Source organism: Galeopterus variegatus, unplaced genomic scaffold, assembly GCF_000696425.1.
Source record: "Galeopterus variegatus unplaced genomic scaffold, G_variegatus-3.0.2 Scaffold5495, whole genome shotgun sequence".
Taxonomy (NCBI): Eukaryota; Metazoa; Chordata; class Mammalia; order Dermoptera; family Cynocephalidae; genus Galeopterus; species Galeopterus variegatus.
In genome coordinates this window covers 63,764-83,905 of record NW_007731606.1, presented here as the reverse complement: position 1 = coordinate 83,905, position 20,142 = coordinate 63,764, and the positions used below count along the sequence as shown (strand labels likewise).

The window sequence follows — 20,142 nt, the reverse complement described above, 5'->3', positions numbered from 1 at the left end:
AAACTCAGCCTTCAAGGAATTTCCAAAGAAAAAACATATACCCTACTAAAGCTAAGGTGAGGATAAAAATTATAAATATAAGTAGGAACATCCCACCTTGGCTGAGAGTAAGCAGGAACAACAAACAGGAAGATTAGAACCTCAAGAATATGTGACTTGAAAGAATGTATAAGTATGTTTAAAATGATTAAAGATATAAAAGAAGAAATTGAAGCCCAAGAAAAGAACCAGACTGGGGGGGAGGTTATTTTAAAAACTCAAATAAAATTTCTATATTTTTTCTATATTTTATAAATGTACATATAAAATAAACAGGATGAGACTCAAATATTGAACTTTAGCTGTCTTAAATAACAATATGTAAGGTGTAGGAGGAATGTCATACAGGAAGAGGACAGAAATAGTGACTAATTCCAGGCTTTCTATTAGTCTAGTTTTTCACTTCTTACAACTCTATTTACTGCTATTAATTTGGAATTTATACGTTTTCTTTCATTTTAAAACCAAGGTGGGGACAGCCTTGGCCCTTGAGCCTGTGCACTCTGGGCCTGTGGTTTGAGTGGCAGCTCTGATGGTATCTGAAATGCTTTGGGGATCCTTCCCTTTTCTTGCAGAATAGCATAGATTAACAGCCAAATAGATCTCTGGTACTATTTTGTGAAATTCCAGAAATCTGACAACCTGTCTTCATTCTGTTCCATTTCTCTGTTTCCTTTGGTCCCAGCTGGCAGTGTTTCTACTGGTATATTCTGATCTCTATTCCTGGCTTCTGCTAAGAAGAATAATTAGGTCTGTGGTTCTTACATACACTAATTTCCTTATCAAATGACTGCTCAGCCATACCCTTAATGTTCTCTCCAGAACAAACTTTCTCATTATTTGCAATATGGATGGGCTGAGAATTTTCCAAATCTTCAAGTTGTGATTTTTTTGGCTTAACAATTTCTTTAATTCATCTCTTTCCTTTTACATTTTACTATAAGCAGTCAGGAGAATCAAGCCACTCTTTAAATGCATTGCTTAGAAATCTCAACTAAATATCCAGTTTCATCACTCACAAATTCTATCTTCCACAAAAACCTAGAACACAATTCAGCCAATTTTTTGGCTACTTTATCACAAGGATTGCTTTTCCTCCAGTTTCCAATGGCATGTTCCTCATTTCCATCTGAGACCTCACCATAATCACCCTTAACATACATATTTCAGGTATGCACTGCAAACATCTTCCAGCCTCTACCCATTACCCATTCCAAAGCTGCTTCCACATTTTATGTGCTTGTTACTGCAGCACCTCATCCCTGGTACCAAAGTCTGTATTAGTCTGCTTGAGCTGCCATAACAAAAACCACTGACTGAGTGGCTAAAAGAACAGAATTTTTTTTCTCACAGTTCTGGGGGCTGGAAGTCTGAGGTCAAGTATCAGTATGGTCAAATTCTGGTGAGGGCTCTCCTTCTGGCTTGCAGATGTCTGTCTTCTTGCTGTGTTTTGATATGGCAAAAAGAGAGAGTTCTGGTCTCTCTTTTCTTATAAGGGCCACACTCACATGACCTCATTTAAATCTAAACACCTATCTAAATGTAATCATCTCCCAGTACCATCACACTGAGGGTTAGAGCTTCAACATATGACTTTTAGAGGGACACAATTCAGTTCATAGCAATAATATACCTCTTCAAATCCATTTTGTTATTTAAACAAATCCAGAGAAAATTAGTAAAATAATCTATCTGTTCATATATAAAATGATAAGGATTATTCTCATCTCTCTAAACACATTATTTCATGAGATAGATTTTTAGAAAATAAATTATACATTTTGTTAAATTACACAAAAATTCACACGATATCTATCAGTTGAAGTGTTACATGTAATTATTTAATACCTAATATAAAACATTCAACAGACTTTCTAAAATTCTGTTTTATAGGTAAAACTTCATTTTCTTTTATAATACAGTTTCTAGTAGTTTGTGTCTATGAGCTAATATTGTTTGAATCTATATGATGACAAATGTGACTATAAAGAGGTATCCACAGTCATAATACACTTAACTAAAACTCACATTATTGCAACAAAAGAAGATAGCATTTATATCTTGTTCTTAAGATCTGGGACACATTTTAACAAGTTTAAGAAGAATTATGAGTAAGGCCCTTAAGTCAAAGAATTGGAAAAGTTAGTATTCTCTGCTTTACCACATTTCTATCCATTACTGTTCACTTTTGTAACAGAGATTTTAATATGTGAAGATAAGACAACAAATTGTTTCAATTAGGAACAAATTTTAAGAAAATTCACCTTAAATATAATTTACTTTGTTGAGTTTAATAATAAATGAGGTCAAGAGCTTTATGTAATAGTGGTTCTTTTAATACCTAAAACATGTTATATAGCTTTTAAATTTTACCATAATATTTATTATCTAATCAAATTTTATGTTGGCAATATACTTTGTTAATTTGAATAGAGAATAATTTTTGTTATATTATTATCAACAATGATTCAATGTATTATCAGCAACATTCATGCAGATGCTTCATGTCTGTAAGTTTTCCTTATATCAACATTATTTTAAAAGCTTTATTGAGTTACAATTCACATACCACATGTCACTCATTTCATGTGTATGATTCAGTGTTTTTTACAATATTCAGAGATATGTGCAACCATCACCAGAATTTTACATTTTCATCACTTTACAAAAAAACTCATACTTTACAAATCACTTCCATAATCCCCTTTCTCCTTATCCTAGGTAACTACTAATGTACTTTTTGTTTCTATAGATTTGCCTATTCTGGATATTTTGCATAAATGGGATCATAAAATATGTGGTCTTCTGTGACTGGCTTCTTTCACTAAGCACACTGTTTTCAAAGGTCCATCCATGTTGTAGCATGCATCAGTACATCATTCCTTTCCATGGCTGAATAATATTCCATTTCATGTATATAACACAATGTTTATCCATTCATCAACTAATGGACATTTAGCTGTTTCTATTTGTTGGCTATTATTAATAATGCTTCTATAAACAACATTGCCTTGGCATTTACTATCTGCTTGTGCACAGGCTAAAGTAAGCCACAGGTGGGAGTTTAGGCTTTCTCATTTCTTTCCTAAGTGGACCCACAGCTCTAGGCCCCCAGGAACTTGTCAGAGCTTTTCAAAACTTACGGACATCTCACTCCCAAAATTTTTCTTTAAAGCTATTGGTTAATACGTTGTTTGGCCTAAAGTGGAATCCATCACTTCAGGCAGCAGTGAGTTTAAAAAATTGCCTGCAATTGTTTCAACACCCCACCTATCATCTGTTCACACTGAATGAGATTAGAGCCACCTTTTTAACTGGGGCCTTCCAGAGAATCATCAGAGTTTAAACAATGACAACTATTTGGGAATGAGGCCTTGAAAGAGCTCCAGCTCCATTCTGTTTCTTCTAGTGACTGCCAAGCTGCATGGGGAATATGGACTATTATTTTTCCCAGGCTACTGCTGAACTTAAGAGTGGGAAATGGGACTAAGGCAAGTTAGAATGCCACAAATCTTGCTGTTCTTATTGAAACTTAACTGTATTTCTTTCTTTCTTTCTTTTTTTCCTGACTGGCAAGGGATTGCAACCCTCGGCATGGTGTCATCCGCACCACGCTCAGCCAGTGACTGCACCCTATATAGGATCCGAACCCACGGCCTGGGCGCTACCAGCACCGCACTCTCCCGAGTGAGCCACAGGGCCGACCCTGAACTGTATTTCTTAAATAAATACTCCTTAGATAACTGCAAGACTTTGGTTATTTTCCAGTGTTTTGTAGACGAATTATAAGTGTCCCTCAATGTGTGCTGGAAGGTGACAATAAAACGCTGTATAGTTTTCATATCAATACTTTTATTTGATCTTCGATATTTTTAAATATGAGATATTCATGGTTTAGAAAACTTGTGACTTTCTTGAGCCATCAATTAATAGCCCTAGGGATTTTACATTAATCTTTAGAAGGTTAGGTTCTGTACTGATTCCCAATGATTTTTTGCCAGTTTATTCATTGACTTTATGGAAGGCCAACTTTTCAAAGTCCTTAAACTAATACCGATACATGCAATATCATGGATGAACTTTGAAAACATTACAGCAAGTGAAGGAAGTTAGACATAAAAGGCTACATATTGTGTAAAAATTCCTTCAGTATGACATGTACAGAATAGGCAAAGCCATAGAGAAACAATGTGGATTAGTGGTTGCCTAGAGCTAGGAGAGATGAGGGAATAGAAGGATGATATGTAAAGGGTACAGTGTTTCTTTCTGAGGTGACAAAAATATTCTAAAATTGATTTTGGTGACAGCTGCACAACTTTGTGAATACAGTAATAACCACTAAATGAAACACCTTAAATGGGAGAATCGTATGGTATGTGAATTATATCTCAATAAAGCTATGTACAAAAAATAATAACAGTGAAAGATTTCAATCCTCCACTCAATAATTTACAGAACAACTAGATGGAAAATCAGCAAGGATATGGAATTGAACATTACTATCAACCAACGAGACATACTAGATAATTTTAAAATTCAACCCAACAACAGCAGAATACACATTCCTCTCGAGTGCACGTGGAACATTCTCCAGGAATCTGCCAAATGTTAGGTCACAAAACAAGTCTTAATACATTTAAAAAAGACTAACATCATGGAAAATATGTTCTTTGACCACAATATCAGAAGGAAATTTAGAAAATTCACAAATGTGTGGAAATTAAACAATACTCTCCTAAATAAACAACGAGTAAAAAGAAAAATCACAGGAAAATTAGAGAATACTTTGAGATAAAAATTAAAGCACAACATATCAAAATTTATACAATGCAGGACTTATGCAGTGCTTAGAGGAAAATTTATACTTGTAAACACCTATATTAAAAATAAGAAAAATCTCAAATCAGTAATGTAAACTCTTACCTTAAGAAAATAGAAAAAGAAGAGCAAACTAAACCAAAAGGAAATATAAGTAAGGAAATAACAAAGATTACAACAGAAACACACAAAATAGGGAATTAAAAAATAATAGAGAAAATTCAACAAAACTTAAAGTTGGTTCTTTATAAAGATCAACAAAATTTGCAAACCTTTATCTAGACCAAGAAAAAACTAGAGAAGACTGAAATTACAAAAATCAGAAATAAAGCAGGGCCATTATTACAAACCTTACAACAGTGAGAAGATTACAAGGAAATATTATGAATTGTATGCCAACAAATTATATAAACTAGATGAAAATGAATTCATTCCTAGAAAGACAGAACTACTGGAACTGACTCAAGAAGAAATATTTTTAAAAGGCTGAATAGGTCTGTAACAAGTGAAGAGATTGAGTTAGTAATCAAATTTGCCACAAAGAAAAGCCCAGGAACAGATGGCTTCACTGGTGAATCCTACCATAAATATGAAGAAGTATTAACACCACCCCTTCATAAACTCTTCCAAAAAACAGGACGGAATATTTCCTGACTCATTTTATGAGGCAAATATTACACTGACACCAAAACCAAATAACGACATAACAATTATCCCTTATGAAAACAGATGCAAAAATCCAGTAGCAAAATGTTTTAGTCTGTTTCTGTTGCTTATAACAGAATACCTGAAACTGGGTGATTTATAAAGAAATGAAGTTTATTTCTTACAATTTGGAGGATGGGAAGTCCAAGGTCCAGGAAACACATCAGGTGAGGGACTTCTTCTTGGTGGTAGCTCTCTACAGTGATGTAGGGTATCACAAGGTGAGAATGGGCTAAGAGTGAAGGAACTTTCTCACTTGCTCCCTTTATAAAGCCATCAGAACCATGCCCATTACTCTATGAATCAATCAGTCCATTCACAAGGGCACAGTCCTCACAATCTAACCAACTTTTAAAGTCCCCACCTTTCAAATCACATAATTGGATTTCCCACCCTCATAACACACTTACAATGGGGGTCAAGTTTCCAATACTTGAACTTTTGGGGGACACATTTAACCCATAGCACAAACCAAATCCAAGAACACATAAAAATGATTATACACCATGATGTATGGGGAGATTTATGCCAGGAATTCATGGTTAATTCAAATATGAAAATCAAACAATGTAATATACCATATTAATAGAATAAAAAACAAAAACCACATGATTGTCTCAATAGATAAAGGAAAATATGATGAAATATGACCAAATCCATCAATACTCTTTCTTAATAAAAACAACAACAAACACTCAACAAATTAGGAATAGAAAGGAACTTCCTCAACTTGATAATGGGTATTTACGAAAAACCCATGGCCATCATCATAAATGATGCAAGACTGAATACTTTCACCTTGATATCTGGAAGAAGGATGTCTGTTCTTATCACTTCAACATTGTACTGGAGATTGTAGCCAGGGAAATTAGAAAAAGAAATGAAAGCTCTCCAGATTGGAGAGGAAGTAAAACAATGTATATTTGCAGATGACATGGTCTCTTATATATAAAATAATGAAAAGTCTGCAAAAACAAACAAACAAAAAACCTATTAGAGCTAATAAACTAGTTCAGCAAAGTTGCAGGATAGATCAATATACAAATATCAATTTTATTTCTATTCATGAGCAATCAACAAATTCAAAATGAAATTTATAAAACAATTCAACTTATAAAAGCATCAGAAAGAACATGAATAAATTTAACATAGAAGTACAAGACTTGTACACTGAAAATTACAAAACTATTGAAAAAAAATAAAAGAAGACCTAAAATGAACAGAAAGATAACCCATATTCATGGTTTGGAAGACAATATTGTTAAGATACAAATGTTCTCCAAACTGATCTACAAATTCAATGTAATTCCTATCAAAATTCCAACTGCCTTTTTGCAGAAATTGAGAAGCTGACCCCAAATTCACATTGAATAGTACCAAAATAATCTTGAAAAACAAGAATAAAGCTGCAGGACTCACACTTTCCAATTTCAAAGCTTACTACATAATTAAAGTTATGATGGATGTGCAGTTCTGCCATTCAGATTCAACATATAGACCAAAGGAATAGTATCAAGAGTCCAAAAATAAACCCATAAATCTATGTTCAATTGATTTTTGTCAAGAGTGTCAAAACAATTCAGCACAGAAAGAATTGTCTTTTTTAACAAATGGTGCTGGGAGAACTGGATATGCACATGCAAAAGAGTGAATTTGCAGCACTATTTCACTTCATATATAAAATTAACTCAAATGTATCAAAGGCCTAAAGTGATAGCTGAAACTATAAAACGCTTTCAAGAAAAATTAGTTGTAAATATTCATGACCATGGATTAGGCAACAGATTCTAGATTTAACTCCTGAAGTGCATGCAATAAAAAAAAAAAAGAAAGAAAGAAAGAAATAGGACTTCACCAAAATGACAACTTCTCCATATTAAAGGATACTATCAAGAAAGTAAAAATACAATACAGAATGGGGGGAGGAAATATTTGCAAATCATATATCTGCTAAGGGTCTAACATCCAAAATATTTAAGAAACTCTTACAAGCTAACAGTAAAATGAGGACTCAATTTTACAAACAGGCAAAGGATATGGGTAGACATTCTCCAAAGATGAAATACAAATGGCCAATGAACACTAGAAAGATGTTCAAACCATCAGGGAAATGCAAATCAAAACCACAATACCACTTTGTATCTGCTAGGATGGCTAAAAGGCAGATCATAGGTGTTGGTGAGAATGTGGAGAAACCATAACTCTCATACACTACTGGTTAGAATGTGAACTGGTGCAGCTACCTTGGAAGAGTCTGACAGTTCCTCCAAAGGTTAAAAATAAAACTACCATATGACCCAGCAATTCCACTGGTAGGTATATCCAAGGGAAATAAAAACATACATCCACAGAAAAACCTGTACATGAATGTTTACAGCAACATTACCCAGAATAGCCAAAAGGTGGATATAATTCAAATGTTCATACAGTGACTAATGGAAAAAAAAATGAGGTATATGCATACAATGGAATATTATTCACCCATAAAAAGGACTGAGATACAGGCTTGTATGAAGCTTGAAAACATTATGCTAAGTGAAAGAAACCAGTTACAAAAGGCCATATATTGTATAATCCCGTTAATAAGAAATAATCCAGAATAGCTGATTGCCAGGTGACCAGAGGCAGGCAGGGTAAATGCTAATAGGTATGCAGTTTCTTTTTGAGATGATGAAAACATTCTGGCATCAGATGGTGGTGATGGTTGCGCAAATTTGAGAGTATACTAAAAACCACTGAATTGTACTTTTTAAAAGGGCGAGTTTTATAATATGTAAATTATATCTCAACTAAAAATTTTTTAAAATTAAAAATACCTAATCCTTCCCAGTCTGGGTATGCAATCAGTTTGTAATAGATTGCAAAAATTATTAATGAAACTTTGGCCTTTCCTGTAAAGAAACAGACCCAAACCAAAACTATGTACTGCTGATTTTCAAGGTAGTTTAAAGTAAAAAATTATTGAAAATATGTTGACAGAAGGCCATTAAGGAATACAAGAAATTACTTAAATTCTAGTTCATATTATGATGTTAGGAACACTATCATTTGACTTTCACAATATTCATAAAGTCAACTTGCACATAAACAATATGCTGAATTATAACTCTTGTGTGAAAAATGAGAACAGAAAGCGTAGTAATGGATAGTTTGAAAATCTTAAACCTCATAATTTTACCTTTCACAATATTCATAAAGTCAACTTGCACATAAACAATATGCTGAATTATAACTCTTGTGTAAAAAATGAGAACAGAAAGCGTAGTAATGGATAGTTTGAAAATCTTAAACCTCATAATTTTACTTCCTGATTTACAAAAATTTAAAAATCTGACAATATTAAGTATTGGAAATAAGAAAATTGACACTCTGAAAAGAATGTAAGAAAAACAGTGGTGACATCATAAAATAATTAGAGATATATATATATAAAATAATTAATTAGAATAATTTACCAAACATGAAGGAATTCTACCACAAACAGGCAGGAAAAGAAAGACTGAATTAATAGTAATCAGTTTTGATAAATTTTATTTTTTTAAAAAAATCATAGAAATCAATAGTTGCTACCAAAATCCTCAAGTTGGTAAAGTTGCAAAATTTCTCAGTAAATGAGCATCTCGAATCTTGACATCTTATATCCAGAGCTGTACTTATAATGTTAGAACCCAAATGGACTATACTAAAGTACTGACTACAGAAAATCTGTCTATAACTATGTAAAATTTGGGTAGTTGCTTTATCAGTAGAGAATTCTAAACTTAATTACTACACTTTTTTTCCTCATATATACAGAATATGTAACTGAGATCTAATTCTGGTTATTCACTAGTTATATTTATTTGAGTTCGTAGCCATTTTTGAAGTAGAATATTTCTAAATTCTGATGTGTATCTTTTCTAGAAGTACTTTCTTTACTATTAGATATTCTTGTATCTTTTAATCATCTAAAAATGTGTATTAAAAAGGATAATTATATACAAACAATGTAACACATCTATACATGTAATAGCAAAAGTATGATATTCATCTTGTAAAAGGTGAGATTTGACATGGCTAAAATTTAGCGATTTTGGAGTAGCTAACTTCTCTACCCAATTGACTACCCTTGCCCAAGCCCCTTTGCTTTATCACATTTTCACAGTTTACTACTCTTTGTCTAATTCAGTATATAAGTAACTGACTCTAGCTGCTTCTTTGGGTCTTCATTTCTTCATGAGGGCTCCTATGCCATGTAAAACTTGTTAAATAAATTTGTATGCTTTTTTTCCCTGTTAATATATACTATGTCAATTTAATTCTCAGAACTACTGGGACCATAAGAGGACAGTGTGAAGATTTTATGACCTTACACTTTCCATATAGTGTTCAGGAGGGAATACACATTAAAGCAACTCATTTGATCATCTACACCATAGTCTCTCTAAAATGCACACAAACCCTGAAGTAACTGAAGGGTTTTTAATACATCCTAATTTTCACTTTATACGACATTAAAGCAACTCATTTGATCATCTACACCATAGTCTCTCTAAAATGCACACAAACCCTGCAGTAACTGAAGGGTTTTTAATACATCCTAATTTTCACTTTATACGTAGTTGAAATCTCTGCTAAAAATGAAAGTTTGGTTAAAATTTTTCACATGGCACTACCAAGTATGGCATCTCAAGAGTTGGAAGATCTATAGTTTGCAAATATTTTCTCCCATTCCATTGGCTGTCTTTCTGCTCTGTTGATTATTTCCTTTGCTTTGCAGAAACTCTTTAGTTTGATATAATCCCATTTATTTTTTCTTCTGTTATATGTGCTTTTGGGGTCCTATTCATAAAGTCTTTGCCCAGTCCTATTACCTGGAGTGTTTCCCCTATGTTTTCCTTTAGTACTTTTATGGTTTCAGATCCAGTATTTAAGACTTTAATCCATTTTAAGTTGATTTTGGTATATGGTAAGAGTTTCATTTTTCTGCATATGGATGTTCAATTTCCCCAGCACCATTTATTGAAGAGGCAGTGTTTTCCCCTATGTATGTTCTTGCTGCCTTTGTCAAAGATCAGTTGGCTGTAAGGATGTGGGTTGATTCCTGGATTTTCTATTCTGTTTCATTAAAGTGTCTGTTTTTCTGCCAGTACCACACTGTTTTATTTACAATAGCTTTGTAATATAATTTGAAGTTAGGTAGTGTTATGCCTTTTGCTTTATTTTTTTTTGCTCAGGATTGCTTTGGCTATTCAGGTTCTTTTGTTGTTCCATATGAATGTTAGGACTGCTTTTTCTATTTCTGTGAAGAATTTCACTGGTATTGTGATGGGATTGCCTTGAATCTGTAGATCACTTTAGGTAGTATGGACATTTTCACGATATTAATTCTTCCCATCCAAAAGCATGGTATGTCTTTCCACTTTTTTGTGTTCTCTTTAATTTCTTTCAGTAGTGTTTTGTAGTTTTCATTGTAGAGATCTTTCACCTCCATGGTTAAATGGATACCTAGGTATTTTATTTTTTTGGTGACTATTGTAAATGGCCTTGCTTTCTTGATTTCTTTTTCTGCTAGTTCGTTATTGGACTATAGAAATGCTATTGACTTTTAGGTGTTGACATTGTATCTTGCAATATTACTGAAATTGTTAATCAGCTCTAAGAGTTTTTTGGTAGAGGCTTTAAATTTTTCTATATATAAGATTAGGCTGTCTGCAAACAAGAACAGTTTGATGTTGTCCTCTCCAATATGGATGCCCTTTATTTCTTTCTCTTGCCTGATTGCTCTGGCTAGTACTTCCAATACTATGTCAAATAGGAGTGGTGAGAGTGGGTGTCTTTTTCTTGTTCTTGTTCTTAAGGGAAAAGCTTTCAGCTTTTCCCCATTCAGGATGATATTGGCAATTGGTTTGTCATAAATGGCTTTTATTGTATTGAGATAATTTCCTTTTATACCTAATTTGCTGAGAATCTTAATCATGAAGCAATGTTGAATTTTGTCAAATGCCTTTTCTGCATCAATTGAGATAATCATATGGTTTTTGTCCTTGGTTTTATTGATGTGGTGTATCACATTCTTTGACTTGTGCATGCTGAAGCAACCCTGCATCCCTGGGATGAATCCCACTTGATCATGGTGTATAATATTTTTAATATGTTGCTGTAATCTGATTGCTAGTATTTTGTTGAGGGTTTTTGCATCTATGTTCATCAAGGATATCAGCCTGTAGTTTTTTTGTTGTTGTTGTTGTATCTTTATCTGATTTTGGTATCAGGGTGATGTGGGCATACATCTGACAAGGGATTAATATCCAGAATATACAAAGAACTCAAACAACTATACAGTTAAAAACCAAATAATTCAATTAAACAATGGGCAAAAGAGATGAACAGACATTTTTCAAAGGAAGACATACAAATGGCCAACAGGTACATGAAAAAATGCTCAGCAACACTAGTCATCAGAGAAATGCACATCAAGACCACATTGAGATATCATCTCACCCAAGTTAGACTTTCCATATTAAAAAGACCAAGAATAACAAGTGCTGTCAAGGATGCAGGAAAAGGGGAACTCTGTTCACACTGTTGTCGGGACTGTAAATTAGCACAGATATTATGAAAAACAATATGGAGGTTTCTCAAACAACTACAGATAGAACTACTGTGTGATTCAGCAATTCCACTACTGCATATATATTCCTAAGGAATGCAAATCATCATCTTGAAGGGATACCTGCACTCCCACATTCATTGCAGCTCTATTTATAATAGCCAAAATATGGAACCAACCTAAGTGTCTATCGACAGATGACTGGATAAGTAAAATATGGTATATATACACAATGGAATACTACTAAACCATAAAAAGAATGAAACTCTGCCATTTTCCACAACATGGATGAGTCTGGAGAAAATTATGTTAAGTGAAATAAGCCAAACAAAGAAACAAATACCACATGGCCGCCAAGACGGAAGAAAGGGAGGGAGAAATGGAGGGAAGGAAAAAGGAAGGAATCAAGGAAAGAAAGAAGGACCACAATAATATGTTGAACTTTCAGAAGGAAAGAACAAACCTAAGGATACTAGAGATGCTGGGGATGGAGGGAGGGAGGCAGGAGGTTTGAGAAGTACGTTAGGTAAAGGGAATAAAGAAATATCACAATTTGTAAGAATGAATACATTAATAATAAATTAAAAATTTAAATAATTTTTAAAAAAGAGTTGTAAGAAAGGGAATTAGAACTGGTTGTTGAGAAAGAAAAAAAAAAAGTAAGTCCTATACAGATTTTTAATTGAATCCCTAGTGTACTATTTTCCTTTTTTTCCCTCATAGTTTATACTATTTAAGGAAGTCCAAAGCAAGGGACTATGTCTCTACTTTTCCACCTCCCAATGAAGAAAAGTCTTGTCCCAAAGAGAACGAAGAAAATGGTTTTTATAACAATTATGATCTTTTTATAAAATCTGCCTCTGTCAATATCAGAATCTACTCTTTACTAGCCATGAAAAGCCAATGGTCTAGAATACTATTTAAGAGAAAAGTGAAGAGAGTTCAAATGTTTTTGATAATAAGGTTGACAGAATAGGATTTTCTTTCTTTTTAAAAATGTTCATGTCATTTTGCTATTTGCACAAAAAAACTTATGAATACATACAGTTTATAACACCATAGTGAGATATGAGACAAATATCATTTTACTGGAGAAGGAAGGAAGTAAGGGTGGGAGAGCAAAGAAGAATGGGAGGAAAGGAGACAGACACAAAGAAAATTAGAAAAAGAGAAAGAAAAGAAAATTTCAGCCAGTAAAATAAATATGGGTTCATCAAATCATTTTGGGAAATCTAGTTCCCAGACAGTGGTTATGATATCGGCATCAGTGTCTACACTCTTAGAGCTCAGCTGCATCTGGTGTTCTACTCCAAATTTCCAAGGCCCAAGCCCGTGAAATCCTCAAACTTTCAGTGTAAGTTTTGAATTTAGGTATGTTTTGGTATAAGGCTACTCTGGGAAGTGAAATTAGAATACAATTCTTATTAGCATAACTGGTATAACACTAATCTTTTACAATTAAAATATGTGGAATATACTAAAAAGCATATGTACTTCACAGGGCCTGGTTTTCCAAAGTCTTGCAGTTTCAAATATTGACCTTGCGGAGGACTGGAAATTTTCCTCAGGCTATAAGTCTCTGGTGTAAGACAAAGATTTGTGGCACAGCAAGGTTGCTGGCTCAAGGACAGACAAGTTACTGATTGTTATGTAAAGATACTGAGAAATTGCTATAAGAAGGAATGTTTGCAAAGATCAAGCTTGTGTTGATAAGATCACTTAATTGTCTACTAGAATGTCATCTGGCTTGTTTCACTGAAAGTTACCAGCCTATACTGTTAAACTATAACCCCACTGATGTCTGTTCCTGTAACTTCCTGGTCTGGAAAATAAATGCAGGAAGAGAACCCCAATTCAGTGTTAATTTCCCGAGGAAGGGATCCCTTTTGCTTGAGGGTTCCAGGGAAATTAACTGCTTCAGGGCTTCTCACTGCTCAGAAGAGACGGGCTTTGAGTAATCCTTTGTGTCTCCATCACCTAGGAGAAGTGGGGTGACAAATCTGTGGGGGGCGAAGCAACACAAAGCAACAAAAATATTCCTAAGTATTGTTTGAATCAAAGCATTAGATATTAGAATTAGAGAATTTAAGTATAATAAAAACTTATGTGGCAGTAATTTAAAAATTATTTTCTAATATGGTGAAATAAATTTTTCGTGCAAAAGAATACATTTCCAACAAATCATTCCTTACACAAATACCTTTAGGAAAGGAGACATAAGAAACAAACAATCTTTTCTTTTTCATTTCCTTTAAGAGTAACTTATGATTACCAGGTGTAAGGTATAATATGTCTAAAAATTGTCTCAGAAAATTCAATAAGTAAAAGGACCAAAGAACCACTGCTATGTTACTGAAACACATTAAAATAAATATTTATATTAAAATCACATTTTATACTAGTAATTGCAAGGAGGAACTGAATAATATGAGAGTTTAATCATAAATACAAAGCTTTAGACACGAGCAAATGGACAACATAAATGCATTTATGAAGCTGGCTTTTAAAAACTAAAATATAACACAATACAGAACATATAAAAATGATAAAAAGAAGCAAAAACTTAAGTGGAAAAGGTGTGCTAATAAAGTGTTTGTCTTTTTGATTTGGAGTTCCCTCCCTCATGTAGATTGCCTCTTAATATGGACTTTATTAAATAAGTGTAGTAATTAAACTATTTACATTAGTTAACAGTGCATGGAATTTTTTAAAACTCATAGATGTTTCTAACACAAATATGCACTAAAGAACACATGTGAAATAAAATATCCACTTTTATAATACAGTCTGTTATAATTCAATCTTAAAGTTACCTTTATCGTCTGTCTGCTTGTCTGAAATCGTTGATCAGATACTTGCTGTTGATGGAGAAGCTTTTCATTGACTTCTTTATATTCTTTAACAGCCAATTCTGCTGCTTTTTTGGCATTCTGAAGTATACTGTTTTGTTGTTGCAAGGAAATAATCCGTTCTCGTAATAAAACGATATTGCTACTTGATTTCTGGGCAGTTATATTTTTGCACTTTTCTCTGTTGACTATGTAAAAATAATGTTGTTCATAATATTTAAAAAATCAGGTTAAATCACAAAAAACACATTGTAAATTTCATATGCATTCTTACCTTTGGTAGAAACTGCTGTATGCGAACTCTTTTGCGTATTACCACTCTTCTGAAAAGTTGTTTTTTTGGTATTCTTGTAATGAAAATAATTTGAAAATTTCATAAAAATTGGATCACTATTCAATAACAATGTCAAGTGAACCAATATAACAAGAAAAATCTCTTTACTTAAAAATATATTTATTTATGCAGAGTTAAAAAAGCTCTAGACAATAAAATTCTATAATTGATAACCAAAAAGTAACAAATGAACTTAACATATGCACTAAAGTTGAACAAGCAGGTAGAAGATACAGACACAAAATCAACTCCAAAGTAGAATATAGTTACAGACTGAGCTCCTTGTTCTACTCTATCCCACTTCTCACTATTGCACTTCACTAGAAAAAAAAAAAGTAGAAATTTAACCTAGAGTCAGTTTAAAAAACAGAAATAAAAGTAAAATATGCATATGTAATAAATTATTCTCTGGGAATCTAGGTCCTTTTCTCAAATACTTTTGCCTATTGCATGTAGACAAATGGAGCTAATAACAAATGAAGCTAATAACCTTCTGACAAATGAAGCAAAAATAATGTTGTTGATATCATAACTTTCCTTGAAGCTGTCTGTATGTTTTCCTCATGACATTCCAATACACTGAGGCTAAATAAAATGAAGCCATATTAACTTTTCTTCCAAAATATTTCACCAATTTAAAAATCCTTTCAAAAAGAAAAACTGTAAATAGAAATATGTTTCAAAAATATTATAAATCCCAGTAATAAAATATGTGGTCTTGTTTAAGAATTTATTGGCTGAGCAACAGGAATATGTTTAATCTGAAAATTATTTTTTAAAAAAAGAACTTTTTCAAAGATCCCAATTCAGGAACAAATAAATAATTATAGTAAAAAGCAGATTCATAATCAAGATGGCGGAATAGACGGTCCCCAGCATCACTTTCTCCCACAAATCAACCAATTTACAACTATAAAAATGTAATAACAGCCAAGCTGGGACCACTGGAGCTCAGAGGAAGAGAAGGAGAGACCTACGGAGTTCATGAAGGGGGAGAAGCCACGATGAGAGAAAGAAAAAACTGCTTGGAGCATTTCAGGTCACGGCCACTTTAAGGCTGGAACTGCTGAGTGCATGGAGCAGGAGCTGGCAGAAGTCACAGCTGTGCCCTTCAGATGGAGTTACTTGGAGGTAGCAGGAGAGAAGAGGACCTTGGTGGCCCCCAGGACAGCAAGACCACTAATAGGGCTCACATGGACCCACACAGGTGCGAGGAACCAGACCAGCTGAAAAAAGAGAGCCATTCAGAGGCCAGTGAGTCATTGCAAGGGACTGGCACAGGGCCCGTCCGACGGGAAGTGTTTGGAGCACAGGCGATGGGGGGAGACGGCCCACTGGGAGAATACTAGGACACAACAAGGACAGCTGACCTGCCCCCAATCAGTGCAGGACCATTCAGAGGAGACTGGTCGGGAATGCAGAATTGCATGGGGTGCAATTTGATGAAAAGATTCAGGCCCAGATCAGAGTTTCTACACAACCCAGGTCACCCTGTCTCTGGAGAGCCGCAAGTACCTATAAGGTTAGCTATTAAAACCTGAGCTGCACAAAAAGTCTTCCCTAGGGAAACAGCAGCAAAGCAGCATTTAGCTCAACCACACAGCTCAAGTACTGGTTCCCACAGGAAGTTCCCCCATTTTAGAAGTAAGCAAAGGACAAAAAATTAGTTCTGGCCCAGGCACACAACAGGGCCCACCAGGGGACCAGAGGCTTGGAGCCAGGGATTGGACCACCTGCCCACAACCACACACACTGCCAGTGCCTTGGGGACCACCCAGGGGCCCAGCGTATGGAGTCAGGGACCCGACACCCTCCGCCAGCACCTTGGGTTCCCACCTGGGGACCCAGGGCATGGAGCTGAGGATCAGACCCCACTCCCCACAACCAGGCACACCACTAGCGCCAAGGAGCATACCAAAAACATCACCTCCATGTGGACGACCCACCACAGCTGTCACAGCTGCTGCAAAAGTGGCTAGACAGCACAACTGCCATACAGATGACCTGCCAGCAACTGGAGTGCATTGACACAAAGAGAGTCACCAGAAGAGACCAAAGAAAAGAATAGGATGTCTTTCTCCACAAAGCCCATTCCAGAGTGACAGAAGAAGCATCTGCTCTATGATAATATTTGGGGACCTGAACACAGCTTTCAGAGTTGGACAGATCATCTAGGCAACAAATCAACAGAGTAACCATTATTATTTCAAAGGGAAAGAAGAAGTCTAGGGTTATCAGTGGTGGGAGGGGGGGTAGGGAGAGATTGGACAAGGGGCATAAAGAAGAAGTACAATTTGTAACAATATACATCCTAGTAATATTGATTTGATCAATATATGTCAACATTGAATCCCAAAATATGTATAATCAATTATGATTCAATACAACCCCCCCCCCAAAAAAACACCCCTCAGGCCCAGACACCAAGTTTCCACACAATCCACGTGTACCAGACCTCAAAAGACCCGGAAATGCTTACAAGGTCAACAATTAAAACCTGAGCTGCACAAATATCCTTCCCCAAGGAATCAGCTGCAAAGCAGCAATTTAGCTCAATCACAGGGCTCAAGGGCTGGTCCCCACAGGAAGTTTCCCCAGTTTAGAACTAAGCAAAGGACAACAAACTTGTTCCAGTACAGAGTTTAAGTAGTGGGGGCAGCTAATAATCCAACACAGAACTGAAAGAAAACACAAAACACCCACAGATCGGAGACAATGTTCTGACATTAACAAGTCACCAACAAAGAACACCTATAAAACCTAGAAGGACTGGAAGCTCCCAGCTCCCAAGCTGGGGATGGGGAGGGCCAAGGGCCTCAGCCATGACCACCTGAGTGGCCATATCCAGTCCAGCAACATACACTGAGCCGCCACCGGAAGCACCCCGGGCTCCTGAGCCGGGGCAGTGGGAGGCCGAGGGCCTCAGCCACACTCCCCCGATATTTGCATCCAGGCCAGTGATGACCACCAGGCCACCATTTGAAGTGCCCTGCGCTCCCAAGCTGGGGTGGTGGGGGTCCAAGGGCCTCAGCCACACCCCTGTGACATCCACGTCCAGTCCAGCAATGACCACAGAGCCACTGCTAGAAGCATCGAGGGCTCCCCTGCTGGAATGAGGGGGGTGCCATGGGCCTCGACAACATATTCTCCTCCTCCCACCATATTCCCCTCCCCTTTCCCCTCTCTCCCCTTGCAACTGCTCCACAACAACATCTTTGAATGTAAAAATAAATAAATAAATTCAATAATAAAAACAAACATAAAAAAATAAATTTGACCCACCGTTACTTTGACAATGAGCCACATATTTTATGTTGATAGATACATAAACTATGCTGTAGTATACATAAGGCATGGACCTAAGGTAATAAAAATGTTTTAATAACACATATACCAGAAACTTGTATCTAAAGGTTTTCATTTAATCTAATTAGTTTCAGAGATTACAAAATCCTAACAATGTTTCATTTCTCACAATATTTTTGAAATACCTCATCTGAACTTATTTTCAAAATCAGAAGGAGGTATATTTTTAAAATATTTCACTGCTTAATTAAAATTCAATTAGTATTTAAGTGTCAGTCACATACTGAGCACTGTAAAAAAATCCAAAACAAAACTACCAATTAAATTACCAATATTTGTCACCAGACTTGGTATCAAATTAACTGGACCAACCATAAAAAAGAATTGGGCTTCCATTTACAGTACAATAACTGATTAGAAATTCATAAAAATTCTCATACTATGAAACAAACACCTATTTTTTTTAACATGGCAAAACATCAAGGGAAATTCTCAGAGGCCAAAAATGAAGTGAAGCAGGAATCCACAGACAAATGAGTAACCAACAAAGTTGCCAGCAAAATGTAGGACAACTGAAAACCCTTGTGGTCTTAAAATTCCATTTAAATAGAAACACAAAATACAGAAGGCAAGAAGGAAAATCTAGCCTCCAACCCAAGATGGGAAATTTGGGGTTACAAAACTAGGATGCTGTGTATATCAACAGTTTGTTTCTTTTTATTGATGAGTAGTATTCGTGGTATGAATGTACCACAACTGAACAGTTCAGCTACTGAAGGAAATTTTGGTTGTTCCCAGTTTTCAGCTATTACAAATAAAACTGCTATAACCACTCACGTATACAGTTTTGTTAACATAATTTTTCATTTCTTTGGGATAAGTGTCCAAGAGTATAATAGCTGGGTTGTATGTTAAGTTCAAGGTATGAGAAATCCAGTTTCTCTGCATCCTTACCAGTATTTGGCATTGTCACTATTTTTTATTTTGGCTGTTTCACTAGAGGTGTATCTCATTATGGTCTTAATCTGATAATGGTTGATGATGCTGAACATCTTTACAATGTGCTAATTACCAAAAAGGATATATAGATGGCTAAAATCTCTGCATGGCTTTTGCCTATTTTCTAACTGGAAAGTTTGATTTTTTTTACTGTTGAGTTTTGAGAGTTGTTCATATATTCAAGATGCGAGTCCTTTTGTCAGATATGTGGTTTGTAAGTATTCCTCTTACTCTGTGGCTTGTCTTTTCATCCTCTAAGTAGGGTCTTTGGCAAAACAAAAGTTAATAATTTTTTTTTCCTTTTTTGTCTTTTTTTACTGACCGGTAACGGGATTGCAACCCTCGGTGTTGCGCCCGCACCGGGGACCGGCAACGGGATCGCAACCCTCGGTGTTGCACCCGCACCATGCTCAGCCAGCGAGCGGGAACCGGTCTCCACATGGGATCCGAACTCTCGGCGGGAGCGCTCCCAAGCGGCGCACTTCTCCAGTGCGCCACCA

The 20,142-nt window shown here is 35.3% G+C and overlaps 1 protein-coding gene across 1 annotated transcript in view; it reads right to left on the bottom strand.

Annotated features, from left to right (window-relative positions):
• The window catches only part of LOC103604942 (centlein-like), a 104,044-nt gene that overhangs the window by 37,078 nt on the left and 46,824 nt on the right, over window positions 1-20,142 (bottom strand). Inside the window, exons 6-7 of the mRNA XM_008589519.1 lie at window positions 15,278-15,350; window positions 14,968-15,191 (exon numbers count right to left, since the gene is read on the bottom strand). Coding sequence (XP_008587741.1) covers window positions 14,968-15,191; window positions 15,278-15,350 — 297 coding nt within the window. The remainder of the gene's footprint in view (window positions 1-14,967; window positions 15,192-15,277; window positions 15,351-20,142) is intronic.